Source organism: Peromyscus eremicus, chromosome 22 (genome assembly GCF_949786415.1).
Source record: "Peromyscus eremicus chromosome 22, PerEre_H2_v1, whole genome shotgun sequence".
NCBI lineage: Eukaryota > Metazoa > Chordata > Mammalia > Rodentia > Cricetidae > Peromyscus > Peromyscus eremicus.
The window spans coordinates 15,452,992-15,478,291 of record NC_081437.1 but is presented as its reverse complement, the minus strand read 5'-3'; the positions used below and the strand labels follow the sequence as shown (position 1 = coordinate 15,478,291).

The 25,300-nt window shown below is 43.1% G+C and overlaps 1 protein-coding gene across 1 annotated transcript; it reads right to left on the bottom strand.

Annotated features, from left to right (window-relative positions):
• Nucleotides 1–4,802: 4,802 nt before the first annotated feature.
• On the bottom strand, nucleotides 4,803–24,637 carry Sult6b1 (sulfotransferase family 6B member 1). Its single transcript, XM_059248191.1, has 7 exons — nucleotides 24,439–24,637; nucleotides 22,867–22,979; nucleotides 16,483–16,572; nucleotides 13,181–13,307; nucleotides 8,787–8,881; nucleotides 8,093–8,249; nucleotides 4,803–4,933 (listed from the first exon to the last, which is right to left on the bottom strand). The coding sequence occupies exons 1-7, from the start codon at nucleotides 24,635–24,637 to the stop codon at nucleotides 4,803–4,805; spliced, it is 912 nt and encodes a 303-aa protein (XP_059104174.1).
• Between the last annotated feature and the right edge of the window lie 663 nt (nucleotides 24,638–25,300).

The following is a 25,300-nucleotide window of genomic DNA, read 5'->3' as shown; positions in this document are numbered from 1 at the left end:
CTCTCTCTCTCTCTCTCTCTTTCTTTCTCTCTTCCTTTCTTTCTTTTATTTATTTATTTATTATGTATACAGTGTCAAGACAGACCATACCTTTCTTTTTACTTTTCTTCGTAAGGTAGGATGGCAACGGACTAAGTCTACAGTTTTCTTTTACCCGTGGATCCGGTTTGTGATTTCAGTTCTCTAATGCGAGACTCTGCTGGGACATTTAGACAGGCCCGAGGCATAACCATCTATCTTTTAACCACATTTCCAAGTGATTAAAAAGGCTCTGTCAGGGCTGGAGAGATGGCTCAGTGGTTAAGATCACTGGCTGCTAGCTTGGTCTGTCTGAGGGGTCCCTGGCAGTGGGATCAGGTTTCTATCCCTGGTGCAGGAGCTGGCTTTCTGGAGCCCATTACCTATGGTGGGATGCCTTGTTCAGCCTTGATGCAGGAGTGAGGAGCTTGGACCTGCCTCAACTGAATGTACCAGGCTTTACTGACTCCCCATGGGAATCCTTACCCTTTTTGGAGGAGGGGTTGGAGGGTCGGGATGGGGTAGGCTGGTGGGGGGAGCGGGAAGAGGGATGAGAGGGGGAAATCTGTGGTTGGTATGTGAAATGAATAAAAAAATTTCTTAAAAAAAAAATCACTGGCTGCCCTTCCAGAGGTCCAAGTTCAGTTCCCAGCAACCATCTATAATAGGATCTGATGCCCTCTTCTGGCATTCAGGTATACATGCAGAGCAGTCATACATAAAACATAAAAAAATAAAATGTAAAAAGATGGTTCTGTCAGAGATGGGTATTTTGCTATGTCCGCTGTAAGTTCTGCAAGTGTGAGGTGGCTATGGAAGCAGCACTGGATGGGGCAGGGAGCCTCTAATCTTCCCAAGATAGTTTAAGAAACGCATGAGAAACTCAAGCATGAGCATACCACACATGCTGTGATGTCTACCCCCAAAGATCTTTTATTTATTTTTTATTTTTATTTTATTTTACTTTGGAGCTGAGGACCCAACCCAGGGCCTTGCGCTTGCTAGGCAAGCACTCTACCACTGAGCTAAATCCCCAACCCCGATCTTTTATTTCTTGTAGTCTCTTGGCTGATTTAAAAATCTGGTCTTGAGCCTGATGTTATGAGCTGCAGAATTACAAAATATTCACTCAGTCCTCTTCTGTTGGGAAAAGAAAGCAATCCTGGGAAAGTAGATGGATTAGGATGGATCCAAGGGCTTTTGCCCTCTCAAATCTTGCTGTCCCAAAAGGCTTTCTGATCTTTGTTCGATGAGGCTGGCATCTCCCGGAATGAAGAACCTGAAGTAGTCGCCTGCAAAGAAACAGGGGTGCTGGCTCACCAAACAACCCCTCCCTACCTCTCCCTTCACCCCCACAACTAGAATTAGAGGTTAACACACTCCAAAAGGATATGGACAAAATCTGACAGAAAGAAGATAGTTTTACATGACCAAGGAATGCTACTACTCATTTATAAACAGAAACCCAAGAAATAGGGAATGGACGTGATTTCTGAAGATGGCCTGAAGGAGGTAGATGTGCTACTCCAGCAGCTGAGCGTGGCTGCAGTGGTCCGCTCAGGTGGTGTCCTGAAGACTGAGCACAGTGGTGGTATTGGCTTAAATATTAAGGCAACTCCATGTAGTTAAAAGGGAGGTTTATTTTGTGGGGTAACTTACAAGGGAAGGGATAGGCTACAGGGTCTGGGAAAGGTGTAGTGCAGTCCGGCGGTGTTCTCTGGAGAACTCTGCTCCGTCCACCTTCAGCATCCAGAATCCAGGAACCAAGTGAGCTCCCATCCGGATCTCGGGTCTTTAGGGGTCCTCTCTCGGCTCTGCCTTGTAGGCGTGACAGTTACTGAAGCTTCAAAGGGGGTGGTACTTCCAGGTTAAAGCTGGAACGGCTACCCACTGCATGGTGGTCCTCATGAAATGAAATTGGAGTGTCAAGTAATCCAGGTGAAGGAATTAAAAACATCCAGGGAGAGGTGGGTGTGGTGGTGCTTGTCTGTTATCCCAGCACTTGGGAGGTACCAGAAGGAGGATCATAGTAAGTTGGAGGCCAGCCTGGGCTACATGAGATCGAGTCTCAAGAAAGGAACATAGGTCAAGGATGTAGCTCAGCTGATAGAATGTTTTGCCATGGTTTCTACCCCCACATTGCAGTGACCAGACATTGTGGTCCAGATCTGTAACCTCTGCACTGGGGAGGTGAAGACAGGACCACCAAGTTCAAGGTCATTTCCAGCTACATAGCAAATCTGAGGCCAGCCTACATTACAGGCCAATCTCAAAACGAAACACCCACCAACTCAGGGAGTCGAGAATATTGGGAGGAGAAGAATGCCTAACTTGTCCGCTCCCACTCTAACCGTAGTCTCCAGGAAGATCCAAAGGCACCTCCTTCGGTGGCTAAACACTTCAGCCAGATGTGCTGAGATATGGAAGGGATGGTGCTAAGGAGGCCTTTGGAGATGCTGAGAGTAAATCACCTAGAACAGAATGGGCAGAGTGAGCAGACATGAGTGACCATCCCTCAAGAATGTTCAGGAAAGGCATTCCTTTCTGCAGAAGCTTTTGCGAGCAGGTGGCAAGGAGACCTCCCTGTCAACTTCTCCCCAGGTAATCCAGTGCTCATTTAAGAAGCTATGGCAAACTAGTGAGAGTTTATCAGGATCGAGTTATCAAGGCTGACCTGGTCCCTGGGCAGGAAATGTGCCCATTGATCGCAGAGCCTCAGTGAGCCCCAAACAAATTTCTCATGGAGGAAGTGCTTTTTGTCCCTTAAGGGTGAAACTTTTTCTCTCATTAGTTTTTTTGAAATAGACACTCAATTTCACATTTCTTTCCTGCCACTTTGTGATTTGGTACCACCTATTTTTTTTTATGTTGTTTGTTAAACCTTTTGGATTTGTGAATTTCTAAAAATTTGAATTGAAAAATTTCAGCCATAATGTTTCTTTATCTATTTTTTACATAGCCCCTTTCTTCCTACCTTCTTCTCTTCCTTCCTTCCCTTCTCCCTCCCTCCTTCCTTTTTTTTCTTTCTTTCTTCATTTCCTTTTGAATTCCAATTGAATTTGTATTTCCTTTAATGCCCCATAGGTCACTAAGTCCCTACTCATGTTGTCTATGAATTTTTCCCACTCTCTCTTTCATATTGTGGCTTTTACCTCTAACATGTCCCTCTTATCAAGTTTATCTTACTCTGTATCTTTAAGTACATATGTGTTCGGCTATATATAGCACATACATTTAGCTGTTGAATTAACATTTATCTTACTCTGTATCTTTAAGTACATATGTGTTCGACTATATATAGAACATGCATTTAGCTACTGAATTAACGTTTGGAGACAGCTGAAACCTCCTGTATGTAAGTCGGCTTTTTGAGGCAGGATCTTGTTGTACAGTCTAGATTGGCCTTTAACTCACAACTCTCCTGCCCCAGCCTGCCAAGTGCTTGGTTATAGGTGTGTGCCCACCATGCCCAGCTTTTTGAGCACATCTATAAGATGTGTACTATCTCTTTAAAGGTGTTTGCTGATTTCCCCATCTCAATCATTTATTTATGTGTTTGTTTCTATGAATTGCTCTCGTTCTTGGTTATACATCACGTTTTCTTTGTATACTTGGAAAATCCTGATTGGATGGCAGACATAGTGCTGAGGGCTTTATTTTGATCATTTCATTTTGGAAACATTGAGGATTTTTGGTCTTACTTTGTTTTCCCTGGGATCATAGGGGAGCAGCATCATGCCTGACTGGCAATTTTGCTCTGTTTCTGTTTTATTCAACTGGCAAAGAGTACATTACTTTCCTTCATTCTGATCCCTAAGACTTGCTTTGGATCTTTGTTATGGTAGATCTAGGCTAGTTTATTAGGGCTAATTGAGGTCTGACCATTCTGAGGGATCGAGCCCACGGTCTACTCTGGGGGAAGGGGGGATGCAAACTCTCCCCACCCCTGGGTGACGTCCAGGAAGAGTCTCTGGCTCACTGTATCCCAGAAGTCTGTTTTCTCTTGCTTTGTCTGATGGTTTGACTCAGGGTCTGACTGGAGCCCCATTTGGCCTAGAACTTGTTTGGACTAGATCGACTACATACTTGTAGTGAGCCTCCTGCCTCTGCTTCCCAGGTGCTAGGATGATTGAGAAGTGCCAGATAGGATAATCTTTCTAGAATATTCTCTACATTCTTCTGTTAGTTCCACATGACTATTTATGGCCCGGCAGCAGAAAAATCTGTATGGTACAAAAACCATAAACTTAGCTTTGACTTAAAGAGTGTATCAAGTAGAACTATAAAGACCCTTGAAAGAAGCACTTCCAGAGACCTACAGGCATGGCATGCCCACAGTAGATGAAGATGCATTTACCTTGAATCAATTTGGAGTTTACTAACCTTACGGTTAACCTTACATCACTGCGGAGTCAGACTTGAATATCACCCACCAGAATGTCTGAGATAACTAATACAAATATTTGATCCTTGGGGAGAGGTGTCCCAATGAGAAAAGCTTAAGAAACTGTAGAGCATTTGGAAGCCCATTTTCTGTGAGTTCAACTCTAGGATAACAAATTGACAACAATGTTCCAAGTCTTCACAAAGAGGACAAACTTTAATTTGAGCTCAAAAATGACAGCTGTTACCATCTGTACTTTTCAGAATTACATGTTACCTGATTGCCGTTATGTGGCTATTTGATTGAATTATTATATAATTATATGAATTATTATCTAATTATATAAACCCAGTTATTATTAGGGAAAAGAAAGTGTGTAGGCCAGCCGACTTGACCAGAATCAAGCCAGGCAATGTGATTCATACTTCAGCTTGGCTCCGAGGGATGTGCCTGCTAAACACTCTTTGAATCTTTCATCCATTTCCTGGTTCTGAGTTTCATTAAACAACTCTTTCCAATCACCAACTTCACCTACAACACAGAGAACACAAAAGACTCAGATATCTGTTAGGATACTTTTAAATTTTATCCTGTATTCTACCCAATTCTGCCCTTTTTACTACAGTGCTTCACTTTGAAAGGTTAAAACAACATAGTTGTGGTGATTTGAATAAGAATAGCCCCCATAGGTTTATATATGTGAATGCTTAGGGAGTGGCACTATTTGAAATAATAGGAGGCGTGGCCTTGTTGGAGTGGGTGTGGCCTTGTTGTGGTGGGTGTGGCCTTGTTGGAGTGGGTGTGGCCTTGTTGTGGTGGGTGTGGCCTTGTTGGAGTGGGTGTGGCCTTGTTAGAGGGAGTGTATCACTAGTGGTGGGCTTTCAGGTTTCAGAAGCCCACGACAGGCCCAGTGGCTCTCTCTTCCTGCTGCCTGCAGATCCAGATGTAGAACTCTCAGCTACCACGTCTGCCTGCATGCTGCCATGCTTCCTGCCTTGCTGATAATAGACTAAACCTCTGGAACTGTAAGCAAGTTCCAATTAAATGCTTTGTTTTATGAGTTGCCATGGCCATGATATCTCTTCACAGCAATTGAACACACTGACTAAAACAATAATATTTAAAAAAAGAGCTGCCGGGCAGCGGTGGCGCATGCCTTTAGTTCCAGCACTCGGGAGGCAGAGCCAGGTGGATCTCTGTGAGTTCGAGGCCAGCCTGGTCTACAGAACGAGATCCAGGACAGGCACCAAAACTACACAGAGAAACCCTGTCGCAAAGGGGAAAAACAAAACAACAACAACAAAAAAAAGAACTAACATAACACACTTTTAAAAGTTAACATTTTACCTCAGGTTTTTGTTAAAATGTCAGACATTGAACACTTTTTAGAAATTTAATACTTTGGCTAGTTGTTGTAGCAAGCATCCGTAATCCCAGCACTCAGGAGGTCGAGGCAGGAAGATCATACTTTTGAGTCAATCCTGGGCCACATAGCATGCTCCAGGTCAGCCTGGGCTACATGATGAAACTCTGAATCAATAAAATTTTAAATGTTTTCCTGACATATAGTAAGTTATTTCATTGGCTGGTGAGATGGTTAATGTGCCATATCAAACCTGGGGATCTGCGCTTGATCTCTGGGACCCATGTAGTAGAAGGCAGTGTTGATCTTACAAAAAAAAAAATCATGTTATTTCTTTTTTCAATTCTATTGTTTTAGTCAGTGTATTCAATTGCTGTGAAGAGACATCGTGGCAACTCTTATAAAATAAAGCATTTAATTGGGGCTGGCATACAGTTCCATGTTATCAGCATGGTAGGAATAACGGCAGCATGCAGGCAGACGTGGTAGCTAAGAGTTCTACGTTTGGATCTGCAGGCAGCAGGAAGAGAGAGCTACCGGGTCTGGCGTGGGCTTCTGAAACCTGAAAGCCCACTACCAGTGACACACTCCCTCCAACAAGGCCACACCCACTCCAACAAGGCCACACCCACTCCAACAAGACCACACCCATTCCAACAAGACCACACCCACTCCAACGCGCTGCACCCTTAATGACCTCCACATGTACACCTTGATATGCACATGTGAGACCACATATACACACACACACATAAATGTACATACACACACACACATACATACACACAGAGGATAAATAAATGCATGAAAAAATAAATTATTTCTTTCTGTGGGATTTTTGAATGTTTTTAGTTGAAATTGAAAGCTCTGCTGCACAACCATTGAAATATGGGCTGACAAAATGGGCTGACCAGCGAGAGAAAATAGTTACGATGAATTAAGGAAATGAAATAAGACGTAAAACTGTCCCCAATGTCAACAGAAAATGGCTATGAGGAAACACGTCAAAAAGTAAAACCTGACTTGGGTGGAAGAAATTTAAATTTTTGATGACATCTATAAATGACTTGTGTTATCTTTTTCATGCCCTTCCATATTTTCCCGCCTTCTGGACTTTCTACAAGGAACATCAGATTTACATTACTGTAGGAGTTTTCTATTCTGAATAGCACTTGATGAACAATGTAGAGAGGTTCTAGTCTCTCCTCCTTAAAGCTAATGAGATCAGGCATAAGAATCAGGGTTTTGCAGGAATCTAGCTACAACCAGGTTCCTATTCCACCTTCCATTCATACTGGATATTTTAAATAGGTAAGCTGAAAAATTAGCATGAGAAAATAGACTCAGCTCAAACCCTGAACTGTGACAATGAAAATGCAAGATCCTGGGGCTTCAGCTTTTTTTTTTCCCACATTGCAAAATTAAATCTTTTGTGTCCTTTTGTTAGAACCGTTAACTCCAACACAGCATTCCAGTCAGTACATAATCAGTTCCCATGTTAGCTGTGGTCATCCTCGCTGTTCCGTATACTGCCTTGAAATTTTGTTATAGGGCAGATGGGACGACTCAGTGGATACAGGTGCTAGCCCCACGCCTGAGAACCTGAGTTCTAGCCCCAGGTCCCACATGGTGGAAGAAGGAACTGACTTCCATAATTTGTCCTTTAACTGCCTTATACATTTCATCACACACACACACACACACACACACACACACACACACACTGTAATAAATATTTTAAACATTGTTATATTTTCATGAAATATGCAATAAAATGAAAGTGGAGAGCCCTAACCTACAGAATTATAAAATTTGATAAGAACTTAGAATACTTCAATGAAATTAAGTAAAATCTTCTGTGAAGTACCTGATTACCTACCTAAGGACCGTTTTCTCTTTCTTCTGTATTGACAAAATTCTGATTTGAAGTAACAATGCACCTAGCTTGAATAAGAAAACTACATTTCCAAGTCCTGCTGTACGGAGAGACGATGAACGGATGCCGGCAGCCACTGAATGGGGCTTGGCGAAAGCTCTAGAAGGGGCAGGTGAGCTAATGCACAGGATTCCTTCCTTTGCTGTTTCCCTCTTCCTACCCGGAACTTGAGTTTTGGACCTCCGGCTGCTGTTCTGCGGTTACTGGGCACTTGTCGCTTAAAGGACTGCGCAGCTGCCAATTACAGCTCCAGGCTCCCCTGAATTCTTATTAAAGAAAAAAAAAAAGGCTAAAACCCTGTGGCGTTTCAGACACAGCGGTTTGACTTTCCTGCTAAGTGCAAAGTCACTGTGAGGCTGACACAACATCCCACACATGAAAGCAACCTTACCTTTGCGGAACAGGAAGGGGCCAATAGCACCATGGGTCTCCTGAGAATTTTCTCGCATGGCTTGGAAGGTGCTCTGGGCTGAGATAGCTCGGATTTGCTCATCAGCTAAAGAGAAGCCCAGGAATTCAGAGATCTCTTTTATCCCAACAACCAGATTCTGAAAAAAAAAAAAAAATTGAAAAATAAACACCTTTCAGTGGGATTTGCTGAGGCAACAATTTTCTTAAATCAGCATTTATTTATTTATTTATCTATTTACTTACTTACTTATTTACTCATTTAGTTTTTGAGAAAGAGTATTATGTAACACAGACTGGCTTTGAAGTCCTGATCCTTTTACCCCTTCCTGGGCTGAGCAAACTTCTCCTCCAGCCTGAATGAGGGAAGGAGGTCTACCTACTTCCGTTCACAATCAAATACACGTTCAGTTAAATTAACTGAGACCTACTAACATGAACTGTCCATCACAAATGGAAAAATAAGCAGTTATTAAGCTTCAATCATTATTTTATTTGCTAGGCAAACAAACTAAGCCTTTATGTATAGCAGGCTTTTTCTAGTTTTGTATTACGTATCTAGAATTTTAAAAAACTGAATAAGCTATTTGTTCACACAATCAGACATCCTAAGTATGTGCTCTGTGTTGTGGTCACTAATAAATATTGCCCTTGAATATCGATGACTCCAATCTTACCTCTTTCAGGTCTTCATATAATATGAACTTAACATTTTCATTATCAATATACTTGTTCCAATTAATTGCAAAATCAAAATAGCTTCCCCAAGAAACTAAAAAACACAGGAGAAAAAAAAACTTGTAAGTAACTCCATCACCGAGGAAAATAGATACACACATATGGGTGTGTGTGAGAGAGATTATGCCTATTACAAATCTGTTTCCAAAAAAGGTGGCATGCACCTGTCTCACCATCCACTTCCATCCATGTCTTCCTTTCTTGAACTTTTCTGTTAATAATACAACTGTGAAAATGATCTGGTCAGAGCTATAAGACATTCATGAGAGCGGGAGAACAGATAATTCAGAAACAGTGCATGTGCCTGAGATTTTTTTCTGTTGATGTGATAAAATACTCCGACCAAAGCAACTTATGCAAACAACAACAACAACAACAACAAAGTTTATTTCAGTTTGCAATTCAAGATTACAGCCCATCATTGCCAGAAGTTGCAGTGGCAGGAGCTGGGACAGTCCATCACACTGCATCCACAGTACGCTCAGCTGCCTCTACAAGTTGAATGTAAGAGTTCTGCAAAGAAGAAATCCTGTCCAAGTTATCTCTGCCACATCTTATTGCCAGTGGACTAAGCAGGCAGAAAGAATGGATGCAGTGGGGAAGATTCTTGATATTGTCCCACAAACAACAAACATTGTCATTGAATGTTCCCTCATATGATGTACGTATGGAGCAGTGTGGTGTGGTGGATTTACCGCACCAGACTCCACACAGTCTCCATGAAGTGTTTCTAGATAAACAGAGGCATGCTTTGCAGTGCTTCTCAAGCATCTCCTAATGAGTTTCCCCCCTTGCTCTTATGACTCAATCCAATACTTATCTTTTCTAGGGAGCCAGTACAGTATGCTGATGGGAGCATTCCCGAGGATCTACACCTGGTCTGGCTCCAGAGTGCGAGCACCCAGCCTTAACCCACTTTTCGTTTCTCGGTTACCTTTGTTTCTCCTATGTCCTCTATGTGAGTCTTGCCCGAGTTTCCCAAGGGTACAAAGCCTATGCAAGACTTGGTTGGGAAAAAAATCCAGCACACGGTGATATTCCTTAATTGAGGATTTGCACTTGGCATTGTCCCTTTGGAAGTTTCCTCATGATGTTTTGGGGATATGGAAATCAACTTGATAAAGGTGTAAATTGGAGAACAATAAAAACACCCTTGGGTAATGGAGGGTGTCTCAGTCAACCAGAGGTTGAGTCCCCCTGCAGCTGGAAAGGCTAAGACATTCTTAAGTGTGCTGTTTCTTCTTCCCAGGGACCCACTAGATCACTAGACTCCTAGATCTAGTGCAGCATAAGGACTGTAGTTATGAATACTGGATTGTATAATGAAATATTGTTTGCTAAGGGAACAGCAAATATTTGTGATTCTTTCTGTAAACACAGAGAAGCAGCTGGGTGACATGATGGATAGATATGTTTGACTTTAGTAATCATTTCACTATGCATAGAGGTAGCAAACCATGGTGTCCACCTTAAATACAACAATTTTTAAAAAAAAATCGATTTAGAGAAACGGTTTTGTGTAATAAAACTTTTCCTGAGGAGATGCAACACATATGTCTCTTCATCCCAGATAGGGAGCCCACGACAGAACAAAGTACGGACACCACCAAAGTCCAACTTGGTGAACCAATGAGTTGTATTGGGGTTACTTACAGGAGTATGGGTGAGGGGTTGGTCACTTACAGGAGCAGAAATGACTCAAAGACAGCTGCATCACCAAGACCCACCCCAGCACGGTGACAGCTCACAGAGCTGGAGAACCTGGTGCTCACTGCACAGCCTGCGGGCAGCTCAGCTGGTTGGAGAGTGTCCTTTCCCAGTGACTATGGTCTAAACCTCTTGCGGGCAGCTCCGCTGGCTTCTGCTTCCTCCAGGCAGCTGGTAAGGTCTCAGGGTCTTTGCAGCTCAGCTTTACTCCCTCTGAGAGGGACTCCCAGATCTATTATTTTAATCTCAGAGGAGACGGTTACACAACATGTTCTCTTAGAGAGAAGAGACAATATCGTCCCCTCCCGGGCCGTTTAACCACTATTGAAAGGGGGTACTTGAAGGCCTCTGGCCATTGTCCTCGCGGATTTAGACTCACCGATACTTAAACAAGGGGAGCAGTTAGCAATGGACAGAACAGTTTGTTAGTGTTCTTAGCCATACAGTAGGGCCTTACTCTGGTTGGTCTGAGTCTTAAAGGAAAGCATGCCTATTATAACACCTAGTTTAGTATCTGAAGAAGTAGGAGTAGTTAGACATTAATAGTTATTATTTCATCATGAAAGAGGGAAGGGCTCACAAGACCCCATGACTCAGTAAGAGATTTAACAGTTAATGGTGGGTGGGGGGTGGAGAGAGTCACTTTCCTCTGTGGTATAACCACCCACGCTCCAGTATATAACTTCCCACCTATGCTCACGTAGGTAACTAATATTTTTTTTTTTTTTTTTTTTTTTGGTTTTTTGAGACAGGGTTTCTCTGTGTAGCTTTGCACCTTTCCTGGATCTCGCTCTGTAGACCAGGCTGGCCTCGAACTCACAGAGATCCACCTGCCTCTGCCTCCCGAGTGCTAGGATTAAAGGTGTGCACCACCACTGCCCGGCTGTAACTAATGGTTTGAATGAAATGTTCTCCATAGGCTCAGATACTTGGATACTTGGTCCCATGTCGGTGGTGCTGTTTGGATAGATTTAGGAGGTGTGGCCTTTTGCTGAGTGCTGTGGGATGTTCTGTATGGCAAATGTGTTGCTAATTAGTCAATAAATAAAACACTGATTGGCCATTGGCTAGGCAGGAAGTATAGGCGGGACAAGGAGGAGAATAAAGCTGGGAAGTGGAAGGTTGAGTCAGAGAGACACTGCCAGCCGCCACCATGACAAACAGCATGTGAAGATGCCGGTAAGCCACGAGCCATGTGGCAAGGCATAGATTAATGGAAATGGATTAATTTAAGCTGCAAGAACAGTTAGCAAGAAGCCTGCCATGGCCATACAGTTGGTAACCAATATAAATCTCTGTGTTTACTTGGTTGGGTCTGAGAGGCTGTGGGACTGGCAGGTGAGAGAGATTTGTCCTGATTGTGGGCCAGGCAGGAAAATTCTAGCTACAGCTGAGGAAGTGTGTCACTGGGAGCGGGCCTTGAAGTTTCAAAGCCACAAGCCATTTCCTGTTCCCTCTCTCTACTTGCGCTTGAAGTTTAAGATGTGAGCTCTCAGCTCCAGCCACCATGCTGCTGCTCTGCCGTCATGAACTCGTATTCTTCTAGAACTGTAAGCCCAAATAAACTCTTTATTTATTTGTTTGTTTGTTTTTGAGACAGAATTTCTCTGTGTAGCCCCGGCTGTCCTGGAACTCACTCTGTAGACCAGACTGGCCTCCAACTCCTAGGTATCCATCTGCCTCCAGAGTGCTGGGATTAAAGGCATGCATCACCTGATTTAAACTCCTTCTTCCATAAACTGTCCTGGCCACGGTGTTTTATTGCAGCAATAGAAAAGAAACTAATACAGCAACCCTATTTAAACCAGCGAGTCACACATAAATAAAAAGACAGGGAATAGGAAGGGCAACTGTTGGGGAAAGAAAGGTTTCAATGGGGAAAGCAGGGGGATATGACAGAGTAATGGGGAGCGAAAAGGCTAAAATTTATCATAAACATATATTAAATTATCAAAGAACAAGAATACATAAATAATTTAAAATAGTTACTGATAGAGATGTTTACACAGTCTAACAAAAATGTCTTCGGTGTAGTGACACAACTTTATGGGTTTTTCTTTTTACATTCCTTGGTTTTTTGACACTGTGTAATACAGCGACTTAAGGGAACTGACTAGAAATACTTTTCTACATGACTCTTAAGAAACATCTCTCTTCTTAATCTCTTCCATGACCACTCAGTGTCCACGGTCTATAATCGAACTCTCCAGAGCAGTGTTTCTCAACTTGCGGGTCGTGGCCCATTTGGGAGTCGAAAGACCCTTTCACAGGACTTTCCTAAGACCGTTCGGAAATATCAGATATTTACATTATGATTCATAACAGTAGCAAAATTACAGTTATGAAGTAGCAATGAAAGTAATTTTATGGTTGGGGGTCCCCACAACATGAGGAACTGTATTGAGGGGTCGCTGCATTAGGACTGAGAACCAGTGGTCTAGAGTGTCTTTGAATCCCATGGTGCATTGCAATTGCTTGACGCATGGAACTGGTGGTGGTCCTGCTGTAACACCTCATTTAAATGCCATCTTTTGGTTCCAAATCTTCCTAAGCCTTCTTTACATTTACGTTTTCATAATTGTGCGTTCGCCTGTCGAAGGAAGATTTCTTTTATTAACAGCCATACCTTGTCCCTTCATGAACTGTCTGAAGAATTCATCCCAAGAGGCATAGCTTGGAATATCAGGGACATCGTTATGAAAGCGGAAAAAAGACACCGCCGTATCCTTAGGGTTTCGAAATATCACCAATATCTGGGGAGCAAAAACGAAGTTAATTTATGCAGCTTTGTATTTTGCACTTTGGAAAAGTGAAAGGGTATACAGTGTCATCATTGTGTCGACACAGAGAGCAAGAGGGACGGTGGTAAATCACAGCTGCAGAAGTCCGGGGAAAGGGGAAGAGAACCAAAGCGGGACACTTCAGAGGACCTTTGCTAATAATGAGTTTAGACCATAAAAAGGCAGGTGTAGAAGATCCTAAAAGGCACGGCAGACCAACTGGACTAGCAGACTCTCGGTGAGTGAAAGGTAAAATCCCCAAGTCATCATCGTAAATGCATCTTCAGGGTCATGAACACGAGGTGCAGAGGCGGGGTGTGTCTGTGGGAATGCGGATGGAGTGGGTCTTCTCAGCCCCACTGCTCTCTTCTCCAAGGACAGTAGCAGCCTTTGGATGAAAAGTGTGAAATGAGCACTGGAAAGAGCAAACTGAATCCCAAGAGGACCAAGGGATTGTGGGAGAGTGCGTGTCTGCTCCGTGTGTATTCAAGACTTCAGACGCTTTCTGTTTCATTTCTAAGACTGAGCTTGTGGCTGGGCATTTTAAGACCACACAGCACCAAGGGACGCTAGCCCACTCGAGCCTGTGGCTCTGGCATCCTCCCCCAACTTCCCCCACCCCCCCCACCCTCACCCCCCAACCCCGTTTTCTCCCTAAACCATTAGGTTATATTCCTAAAGCTAGTCTGGACGGTCCATTCCCTTATTTGGTCACTTCCTCCTCCTGTGGCTGCCTACTTAAGATCCCGCTATCCGAGTATTAAAGTCCAGCAATCAAAAATCCCCTTTGTTTCACCTAATTAACATGCCCAATCAAAATATACCACTGCTAAAATCTTTTTAGACTCCCCTCCTGAAAGTATGGCCAGCGTTTTCTTTCATCAGCTTGATACAGTACGAATTCTTATCCTAATAGTGAAATGTTTCACTAAAGCTTGCCCAGTGATTGGGCAAAACCAAAACTTATTATAAGCCACAGTCATCTTAGGGGGTCCCTCCCCCGCCCCTGCCGCGACCCCCTTCAAAGGCAGGGGTTGGGTTGGATTGGGTTCAAGGTCCTCTCTCGCTGCAGAAGCAGGGAAAGGTGACTTTCTGAAAAAAGGGGAAGGTGATCCTCCGTTGAGGAATTTCTTGACTAAATAGATCTAAGAGCCGGTGTAAGAGGAAGCCGAAACCAGCAGGGGGCCACACCGGTCCTCTGAGAATAAATAAGTCATTGCTGCGCCTCAAGTGCTTTTGAACGGTTTTCAGGGATTTTTTCCGGAGGGGGCGGTGGTGGTGTCTGGTTTTCTGTGAAAACTGGATGGCTGCAGGCTGACAGCGGTAGCAGCTTGAGTCCTCAAACTCATAGGGGACTGACTGACTCATGGAAACACACCTAGGGCATTTAAAACGGGGGTCCGGGAGGGCTCAACTAACCATTAGAGAGGCTGGGGAGAGCAGAGTTCCGGGTTTTATTTCATCAGATTATAGTTCTATCCCGGACATCATCAAAGCCACCCTATGATCTCTCCAGTCAAAAGGGAGAAAAAAAGAAATAAATGGTTTTTTTTTTTTAGCAGCTTTTAAGACGTAAATAGGTGTGCACTAAAATGGTATATATGGCTAAGGTTAAGATACTTGGCTCCCCTTTGAGGCTGTACCGCACTTGGGAACATCTTATTGCCTATGGCTCTTTGAGAATCAAAATCCTACACTCATTACTCTTGGTGTGTTTTTTCTTCTCTTCTTGGAGGTTTTTCTTTGTTGTTGTTATTGCTGCTTTGTTTTGTTTTGTTGGGGGGGGGCTGGTTTTGAGACAGGTTTCACTGTGTACCAGCTTTGGCTGTCCTGAAACTCGCTCTGTAGACTAGACTGGCCTTGAACTCACAGAGATCTGCCCGCCTCAGCCCTTCCTGGTGTTGGGATTAAAGGCGTGTGCCAGCACCACCGGACATTGTTGCTGTTTATCACGGGGCTTCACTGTTGCCTGGCCTGGAACTGCTGTGTCCACGAATCTGCCTCTGCCTCCTGAGTGCTCTGATTAAAGGCATGTGCCACCATACTAAAGCATCTTTAATAAAATCTTCAACTTTGCTTCGTACTGACCAATCCTAAAATACTTGACCGCATCAAAGTCACAAATCCTGGTTGGGCCAGAGTCAGGGGCCCCTAAAAGATGAGAGGAAAAGCCTCAGGCTGCTGAAGGTGCTAGGATGGAGCAGGGTTGCTGTCCCCTTACTGCTGACAAACAGACCACAGAGCTATACCTGAGCATTATGGAACTGTTCACAATAGCAAAGAAATGAATCCAGCCTAGATGACCATCAACAGATGAATGGATAGAGCTAATGTGGATCAGATACACAATGGAATTTCATTCAGCTGTAAAGAGAACTGAAATCATTGACATTTGCAGGAAAAATAGGTGCTACTAGAAAACATTATGTTAAGCAAAATAAGCCAGACTCAGGGAATGCATGTGATATGAAGGCAGAGGAGTGCAGAAAACGGATGAATCAGAGCAAAGTATGACTTACAACCTCCTGCCCCAGGCTCCTGAGTGGTGGGGCTGCAGGCCTGCCCTGCCACTCCTAGGGCTAGAGTTTTAAGCAAATGGTAAGAGTATTCAAAGTATGATTGTTATTATATGGGAAATTCAGAAATAACACAGTTGTGGATGTCACCAGAAAATAACAATGACAGGTTTTTGTTTGTTTTATGAGGCTATATTCTTTTGAAGAGGTGAGATTCTGAGATCTATTGATTGTAAAACCGATGGTAAGGCATTGGACTTGAATGCAGCCATAGCAAAAACATCTGAAGAAAGAAACGACAAAATACTACATTATACGTTTCCCGTATTCAAATTCCATGATTGTGAGCAAACTTATCACACCAAAAGCCAGTAACTATGGGGCTTGAATATGTAGCTTAGTGGTAGAGTTCTTTCTTAACACATGGGAGGCTCTGGGTTTGATCCCTAACACTACCAAAAAACAAGGTCGAAACAAAACAAGCAAACGAACCCCCAGAGAAATAAAAGGATGGCCCGCATGAATATATGAAAGTTTTAAATTCAGCACATGCATGATATACATACATACATGCAGGCAAAAGACTCATATATATGAAAATAAATCTCTTTATGTGTTTCAAATTCACTCACCTTGGCTTTGTTCTTGAAGACAGACTGAGGTAGTTTGTCATAGTGGAGGTGAGTTGCCAAAATCCTTGGTGAGGGAAACAGTTTCATTCTCTACAAAATACACACAATAAAGTGAGTGTGTGTGTGTGCACATGCGTGTAAGACAGTGTGTTTGTGTGTGAGAAAGTATGTGAAAATTACGCATGAATGTGAGAGTATTCTGAGGGTGTGTGAGTGTGTAGGACTGTATGTTTGTGTGTTTATGAGAGAGTATGTGAGAGAGAATGTATGTGTGAGAGTGTATGACTATGTGTAAGAATGTGTATGAGTGTGTGGGGGGGTATATATAAGGGAATGTCTGTGTTTGTGTGTATGGGAGAGAACATATGTGAAAGTACTATGAAAGAATGTATGTCAGAGAGTGTGTGAGTGTGTGTGTGTGTGTGTGTGTGTGTGTGTGTGTGTGTTCAGTTGCCTAGAAGCATGGTATCTAAGTGGTGGCTTGAAGCACATCTATAATTACTTTCTCTTCTGCTCCCCTACATTTTTTTTTATGAAGAATCATAAGCAAATCATTAATCTCACCTAAATTTTATTGGATCTTACTTTCCATCCTCAATCTTTGTCACTTAACTTAATTTTTACCTTTTATAGCAATCATATAAATCCTTTTTGTTCAAGAAAATCGAGAACTTATATTTTGCTGTTTTATTTATTTGTATCCCTTCTGTATCTAATAGAAATACCCAAGTCTTCCACAGTTCCTAAAAATTCATTTTTAACAGCTAGATCTATTTTTAAACTTTTCATGTGTGTGTGTGTGTGTGTGTGTGTGTGTGTGTATGTCCTCTTATGCAAGCACATGTATGTCTGTTAATGTGGAATATGCATGTTTATATGCATGTACTTGTGCATGTACTCTCAGAGGCCAGAGGAAGGCACTGGGTGGCCTGCTGTAGGAATGTTCACGTTATTCCTTGGAGACAGTCTCTGGCTGAACATGGAGCTAGGCTGACAGCCCAAAAGCCCCAGCAGCTCTCCTGTCCCCATCACCACAGCAACGGAATTATGGGAGCACGTGGCTTTTATGTGGAATCTGAGCTCTAAACTCAGATCCTTGTTCTTGCACAGCAAGTGCTCTTACCCACTGAGATATATTTCTAGCCTCTAGATGTATTTTTTCTTTTTCTTGTTTTCTTTTTCAAGATAGGATTTCTCTGTGTAGCTCTGGTGCTGGGGATGTCTTTCTGCATGCTGTGAATGTGTTGCTCTGATTGATTGATTGATAAATAAAATGCTGATTGGCCAGTAGCCAGGCAGGAAGTATAGTATAGGCAGGATAAGCAGAGAAGAGAATTCTGGGAAGTGGAAGGCTGAGTCAGGAGATACTGCCAGCCACTGCCATGAGAAGTAAGATGTAAAGTACTGGTAAGCCACAAGCCACGTGGCATCTTATAGATTAATAGAAATGGATTAATTTAAGATGTAAGATCTAGCTATCAGGAAGCCTGCCATGGCCATACAGTTTATAAGTAATATAAGTCTCTGTGTGTTTACTTGGGTCTGAGTGGGACTGGAGAAAACTCCAGCTACACTCTGGCTATCTGGGAACCTGCTTTGTATACCAGGCTGACCTGGAACTCAGCGATCGGCCTGCCTCTGCCTCCCAAATGTTGGGATTGAATATCCCAACAGAATCTGAAGTCCTGGGTTACCTAAGTATCTGAGAAATGATTTATGAAATGTTTGTCCATTTGAGGAACATAGAATAATTGGTTATTTTTCTATTATCTATTTCTACTTGTGACTAAAAAGAACAAAGTTTTATGGGTGTGGTTGTGTCTGCCTATAATCAGCACTAGGAAGGATGAGGCAGAAGGGACATGAATTCAAATAACCTACACACGTAGTGAATTCTATGCCACAGGAGACAAATACTCTTAAGTAGTGAAGGATATTTTAGCTAATTTTGTAAAAAAAAAAAAAAAAAGTTATGGAGATGTTGACTCAAACAAGAGAACAAAAATCAAGTCTTTAAAAAATTTAATGGGCAGTGGTGGCGCACGCCTTTAGTCCCAGCACTCAGGAGGCAGAGTCAGGTGGATCTCTGTGAGTCTGAGGTCAGCTTGGTCTACAGAGCAAGTTCCAGGACAGGCACCAAAACTACACAGAGAAACTCTGTCTCAAAACAACAACAACAACAAAAAAACCCAAAAAACAACAACAACAACAACAACAAATCAAACCAAAACAACAACAACAACAAAACAAAACAAACAAACAAACAAATTAATCAACCATGAGTCCAAGGGGTGACTAGTGGTGATGTTGGCAGAGGTGCACTAAACTGCCTTTCTTGGTGTTGGAAATAACTTCACATCCGTTTTCAGCAACGTCTTCAGGCAGATATTGAAGCCTCTGTTTTAAGGATGAAAGTTAGACTTTGAGGTTTCAGATGCTTTGTGAACGGTCACTTTCAGATGAAGTGATACCGGAACAGATGACTGTTCCTCCTGCATCCCATGGCCCCAGGTCACACAATGACTCATACGGATTGACACAGTTACTAGAAGGATTAGAGGCAGAGCACATAAAATAAATATAAATACATTTTAAAAAATAAAATTATGGGGGGGTGGGAGGAGGGAGGGGGTGGGATCTGTGGGTGGTATGTAGAGTGAGTAGAAAATTTCTTAATAAAGAAAAATGAGGGGCTGGAGAGATGGCTCAGAGGTTAAGAGCACTGGCTGCTCTTCCAAAGGTTCTGAGTTCAATTCCCAGCAACCACATGGTGGCTCACAACCATCTGTAATGAGATCTGGTGCCCTCTTCTGGCCTGCAGGGATGCATGCAGACAGAACACTGTATACATGATAAATAAATAAGTCTTAAAAAAAAAAAAAAGAAAGAAAAATGAAAAAAATAAAATTAAAATAAAAAGTAGACACAATTAAATTACAATTGAAATAGAAATTTGCCTCTAAAATATCTGAATAAAAAAAATAAGCATTCCTGATACACTGAAGATATGAAAACCCAAAAGGTTATACAGAGTTAAAACATTTTCTGGCAATTCTGGAGCTAGTCAGTGGGCACTTCATGATCTATATTACAAGAACACAACTATGCTTCATTCTGCAGGAAGGAATCTGCACACACACACACACACACACACACACACACACACACACTCTCAACCTAGATGTCATCCAAACAGAGGCTCCGGAAGAACTGCTAAATCTAGGTGGCCTTGACGTTCACCAGCTCTCCCTGTGCTGCAGAGAGGAGACAAGCACCGATAAACCTCAGAGGCAAGACTGAGCACCTGTCCAGGGGGATGAGACTTAACCTTGAAATGACTGACAGCTTTTGTCTCCCCCCAACCCCCTGTATTGTCTTCAGGCTGCCGTTGAGAGGAAGGGCAGACCATAGGATGCCAACCCACTGTCTGCTCAGATTAATGGTTCTCTTGATGAAAGCAGAGTTTAAAGATTCAGCTCACGGTTTTGGCTATTGTTAGGCAGCACAGGCCTCGTACATTAGGGTACTATGCCCAATTCACTTTACTGAACTTTTTCAAATGTTATTTTATGGGACTGGGGAGATGGCTCGGTCTTTAGAGCGCTTCTTGCTCTTGTAGAGGAAACAGGTTCAATTTCCAGCACCTACATGGTGGCTTATAGCTATCCATAATTTCAGTTCCAGGGGATCTGATGCCCCCTTCTGGCTTCCACAGGCACAAGGCATGCACATGGTGCACGTATATTTGTGCATGCAAAAGACTCATACATATAAATAAAATTAATTAATTAAAAACAAAGTGTTTACTTTATGTGTATGAGTGTCTTGCCTCCACGTGTCTGGTGCCTACAGAGGCAGAAGAGGGTGTCAGATCCCCTGGAATGGTTGTGAACTACCATGTGAGTGCCGGGAACCAAACTCAGCTCCCCTTAAATAGCAGCAAGTGCCTTTAACCTCTGAGTCAATTCTCCAGCCCCACTTTAGCGGGTACTTGAAAGTGAAGCTAGATTCTTCCAGAATGCCTTGGCTGCAAAAGCCATTTAGATCCTTTCACTACAGCTAGGATTTTTCTTTAACAAGAAAATGCAACTTTCATATCACAACTGACAATAAGATCGAAAAGGGACGGTCCTAGAAAGAGCCAGGGCCACACGTGGCTTTACATTCATGCTAGTGTGTGTGTTGGGGAGGGGGCAGAAAGACCGGGCTGAGGAACAGGAATACCTCGCCTTCTCAGAGAGGCAGGGGGGTCCCAAGGACACTCAAGTTCAGAGTCAAGTTCTGACGTGTAAAAAATCTCGACTGGCAGCTGGGCATAGTGCGACATACATGGAAGCCCAGCACCTGGAGGGCAGAGGCAAGTGGCCGGGAGCTTAATCTCAGCCTTGGCTACAGTGAGAATTTAAAGCAAGCTTGGGCTACGTGAGATCCTGCTTTAACAAAAAAGCTTGACAAAGAATAAAACTCTGTGCAGGGAGCTGGTGAGTTGGCTGGTGAGAGGTTAAGAGCATGTTCTTCCAGAGGTCCTGAGTTTAATTCCCAGCAACCACATGGTGGTGGCTCACAACCATCTGTAATGAGATCTGATGCCTTCCTCTGGAGTGCAGGCATACATGCAGATAGAATACTGTAAACATAATAAGTAAATAAATATTTAAAAAAAAAAAAGCTTTGTGCAGTATCACAGGGCATTCCCCACTTACAAATGGTATCTGCTATATACTTTTACTTGAGATAATTTGTTTGCAATTAAAATATACTTTCATGGAGAAACAATCCCATATGTAATGGGAAAACATACAAGTCAACAATCTAAACTCTATTTCAAACATAAAACAAGCTTGTTTGTACCAGAGGTAGGTAATAACATTGGCAAATAAAGTAAAAAAGATCCTGGCCTGTGATGTAATAGGTTTTAAAAGTACAGGTTAGAAAGCGTCATTTCTAAAGGCAATGCTAACCGGTCTCATTAGGAGCAAGGCTATGTGACAGCGGCTGCTTTTCTCTAGGTGTCCCGTCTCTTCCCTCAGCAAAATCTTTTGATGTCCATTCTTCTGGCCCTGAAGCCTTAGCCTGTTCTGTCTGAGCATCAGACATACTCAAGCACTGACAACCCTCCCCAGTGTAGGACCCTGGGTCTTATGTGGCTCCCGAGTCCTCTTTTGCCTCTCAAGGTGCCCTGGATGCCAGCCTGGACCTCCCGCCTCAGCATCAAGTCCTCAAACAGCATCCCTCAAACTGCGTTTTTCTGCTACTTTCCCAGTTCCTTCTTTCTATCCACGGAACTTTGAAGTTTGTATCTGTCAGTCATGTGGACTGTCTTATCACTTCCTAGAAGCTGTTCCCGAAAGTCCCCATCCAGTGGGTTTCTTCCGTCTGCTCCGGGAAGGCTTGGTGGTGAATACTTCTGGAAGTTTTACTGAAATGGTGGGTCCCCTGGGGCCAGCCTCCCTTCCTTTCTGCATTCTGGCATATCTAGGGCTCAGGGGAGGACGGTCCATCTTCTTCCTGCTGTCTAAGCACAAGGTCCCAAGGCGGAGCCTCCCTCTTGCCCCTTACTCCTGGGCAGAAAGCAGAACTTCCTGAGCACTGGCATCCCAGCCAGTTCCGCTGGGAAAGTGAGTAATGCTAACAGCGTGCCCCGTTGGGACTTTGAACCCTCATTCAGACTTGACCATCTTAACTACTGCTTGACTGTTCCTCATTGCTCACATACACAGCAGCCGAAATTAAGATAAGGATTTTTTTTGTTTTGTTTTGTTTTGTTTTTCGAGACAGGGTTTCTTTGTGTAGCTTTGCGCCTTTCCTGGGACTCACTCTGTAGACCAGGCTAGCCTCGAACTCACAGAGATCCGCCTGGCTCTGCCTCCAGAGTGCTGGGATTAAAGGCGTGCGCCACCACTGCCCGGCAAGATAAGGAATTTTAAAATGTCTTATTAGCGAAGACAGGGGACTCTGCCTTGCATCCTACCCACGCCTGTATCTTTTGGCTTTAGTTCATTTCCTGGGTGTTCTCAGATTACTTGCCACCCAAGATAAAAATATTGCTGCTACTAGTAAGGATAGCTAAATATTAAATTCTTTCGGAGCTTGAATCAGAAAGCTTGGATCCAAATTTTGTCTCTGCCACTTACTATCTCCTCAATCTTGGGCAAGGCTGGCAGGTTCAGGTTCATCTTTTGTGAAACAGTAATAAGGTTACTTTGTAAGAAAATGAGCTAATACCAGACAAGGAGTGAGGATGTGGTAAGCAAGCAATGATTGGCAATCAGGATTATTGCCAGCATTATATTAATACTTTTTGAACTCCAAAATGAAGACTCCAGAATGGAAGACGTATCCCTGTCATCATTTGCTGGAAATTGAAAGACTGTTTGTACTAACCTGATATTTCTCTGCGTCACCACATTCAAGAACTGGAAATTCTGGACACGTGTATTTCTTTTTAGAAACGGCAAATACTAATTCGCTGACAATGTGGAGAATCCAGTTTGAACCTGTAAGAAAATACAGAAGATAGAAACTCATTAAGGGGTCTTAATAACAAGGATGTATGTATCACTTTAGCACATAGAAGAGGAAATTTCAAATTTTCAACCATCTCATGGTATGTACATTTACTTCTTTGAAGTTTGAAAGAAATCTGACTGTGGAAAGAAATCATTTTGGAGGGGTTGGGGATTTAGCTCAGTGGTAGAGCACTTGCCTAGCAAGCGCAAGGCCCTGGGTTTGGTCCTCAGCTCTGAAAAAAAAAAAAAAAGTAAATAAAGAAATAATTTTGGAGAAAAGAGCATCTATGTATATTAACATGAAATTTAGTATTTTTTGTTGTTTTGTTTTTCTTTTTGAGACAGGGTTTTTCTATGTAATAGCTTTGGCTGTCCTGGAACTCACTCTGTAGACCAGGCTGACCTCAAACTCACATAGATCTGTCTGCCTCTGCCTCCCAAGTGCTGGGAAAATTTAATGTATTTTAAAATTCAAATTTTATCCTCTTTGCTCCCTCCCTCCCTCCCTCCCTCCCTCCCTCCCTCTCTTTCCTTCTTTTTGAGGTCTTGCAATGTGCCTCACATCGGCTTCTAACTCATGAACCACCTGCCTCAGCCTCCTGACTGTTCAGATTAGAGATGTTTGCCACCACATCAGGCTCAGATGTCTCCTTGATGTGATTTGAACATAGAATGCACTCCTTGAAGAAGAATATTATGCTAGGGAAATATCAGTTTTGTATAGTAGGTTTCACTCTGAATTCATCTACAGGAGTATATAGTCTTGATTTTATGAAAGGCCGGCATTGAATAAGAGAACAAATGATTGACAATCAGGATCAGTATTATTAAATGATCAGTATTAAATGAAATGGGCGTTAATAAGCAGGAGTTGAAAGAATCAAAAGTAGATGGGCTCGCTCACACCTGCCACCCAAGCATGCTAGAGTCTGAAGCGATTATTAAGTTCTAGGCCAGCCTGAACCTCAAAATTAAAACAAACAACAAAAATCCAAACAAAAAAAGTAGATGATGTGAAAGAGAGTAAGTTAGATTCCTGATCTCGTATCCTCCACTGATGACGGACCTAATAAAACTGATCTGAGGAACCGGAGGATTGATCCTGAAGAGAAGCCCAGCACATGGAAATCATTACATGCATGACAGAAATGGCATGCTTCTGTTGTCTGTCAAAATTATCCACATTTCCTTATTCCGGCCCTGCTCGTCCGCCCACCGCCCATCACACGCCATGACCTCTTCCTCCAGGATGCTGCTTTTTGTTTGTTTGTTAAGCTGTTTCAGTGGTTGACTTTATAACCTACGTGCTTTGCTGTCTTGGCCCCCCCTCCTTGCTGATCTCCAGCGAGTTCCATGTGGAGATGAGCCCCCTCCTTCCCGCCTTCACCCTGCACCCTCCCCTGCCTGATAAATACAGAATGCATTCGTAGGAAAAGACACTCTTTACCACACTTCGGGTAGGATGCCAGCACGATGTCATCAGCTCTGGCTTCAAAGGCATCCAAAGCTCGGAAAGTTTCTGAAGCGCACATAGTAACCGGGTAAGGAATCCCTTGGTAGGTGAAAAATAACTGGGAAAGCGCCGTTTCTTTCGATTTTTCTAAGGCGTCGTCAATGTACTCAATGAACTTGGACTGGTCGGCCATGCTGGCTCCCTGCTAACGAAGCCACTCGGTGTCACCCAGGGCCAGCGATGGTCTTTAATAGTCTTTCCCAGTCACATGGGAAACAATCACCCACTTCTCACCCGCTCCTTCATCCTGTTTGTGTACCCCACCCTGACAAAAGGCGACCCGCAGGTGTGGACAGAGTTGGGATCAGGGACTGTTATCCTAGAGGCTGATTATGTTACCAGCGAGGCATCCCCCCAGTGAAAAGAAGAACAAAATCTCCTAACAGGAGATTAATGGACATTAAATATCTCACAAATAGATATTTAATAAAACCAGACGTTCAATTTTCCTATGAGAAATTCTCAGAAGGAGTCTTCTGGTTTGCTTTTGATTGGCACTTTTCCAAACACACCCCCCTTAGTGTGACAGTGAAATCACAGGGTAATTTAGTTAAGTAGTTAAAGCCCCAGTTTAGGGACCATCCGGGAGATTGGGCTTGGTTTTGTTATTTATGAGCTGAAATGATTTGCTAATCTCACCTTTACCCATTTGGCAATTCAGTGATGGTTCATAAAAGGGGGAGAACTTTGTGGGGGAGAACTCAGTGCCCAGCTCTCTCCTGGCACATCTCTTGATGGGTTTACTGTCTATCTTCAGACACTTTATTTGTCCAGGGGTCTCAGATGCTGTCCTGGT

Coding starts and splice junctions, on each gene's coding strand:
- Sult6b1 (XM_059248191.1), bottom strand. CDS start 24,637: ATGGCCGACCAGTCCAAGTTCATTGAGTACATTGACGACGCCTTAGAA. Junction 22,980..24,438: donor GGCATCCTACCCGAAGTGTG/GTAAAGAGTGTC, acceptor ATTTTCTTACAG/GTTCAAACTGGATTCTCCAC. Junction 16,573..22,866: donor GTGACGCAGAGAAATATCAG/GTTAGTACAAAC, acceptor TGTATTTTGTAG/AGAATGAAACTGTTTCCCTC.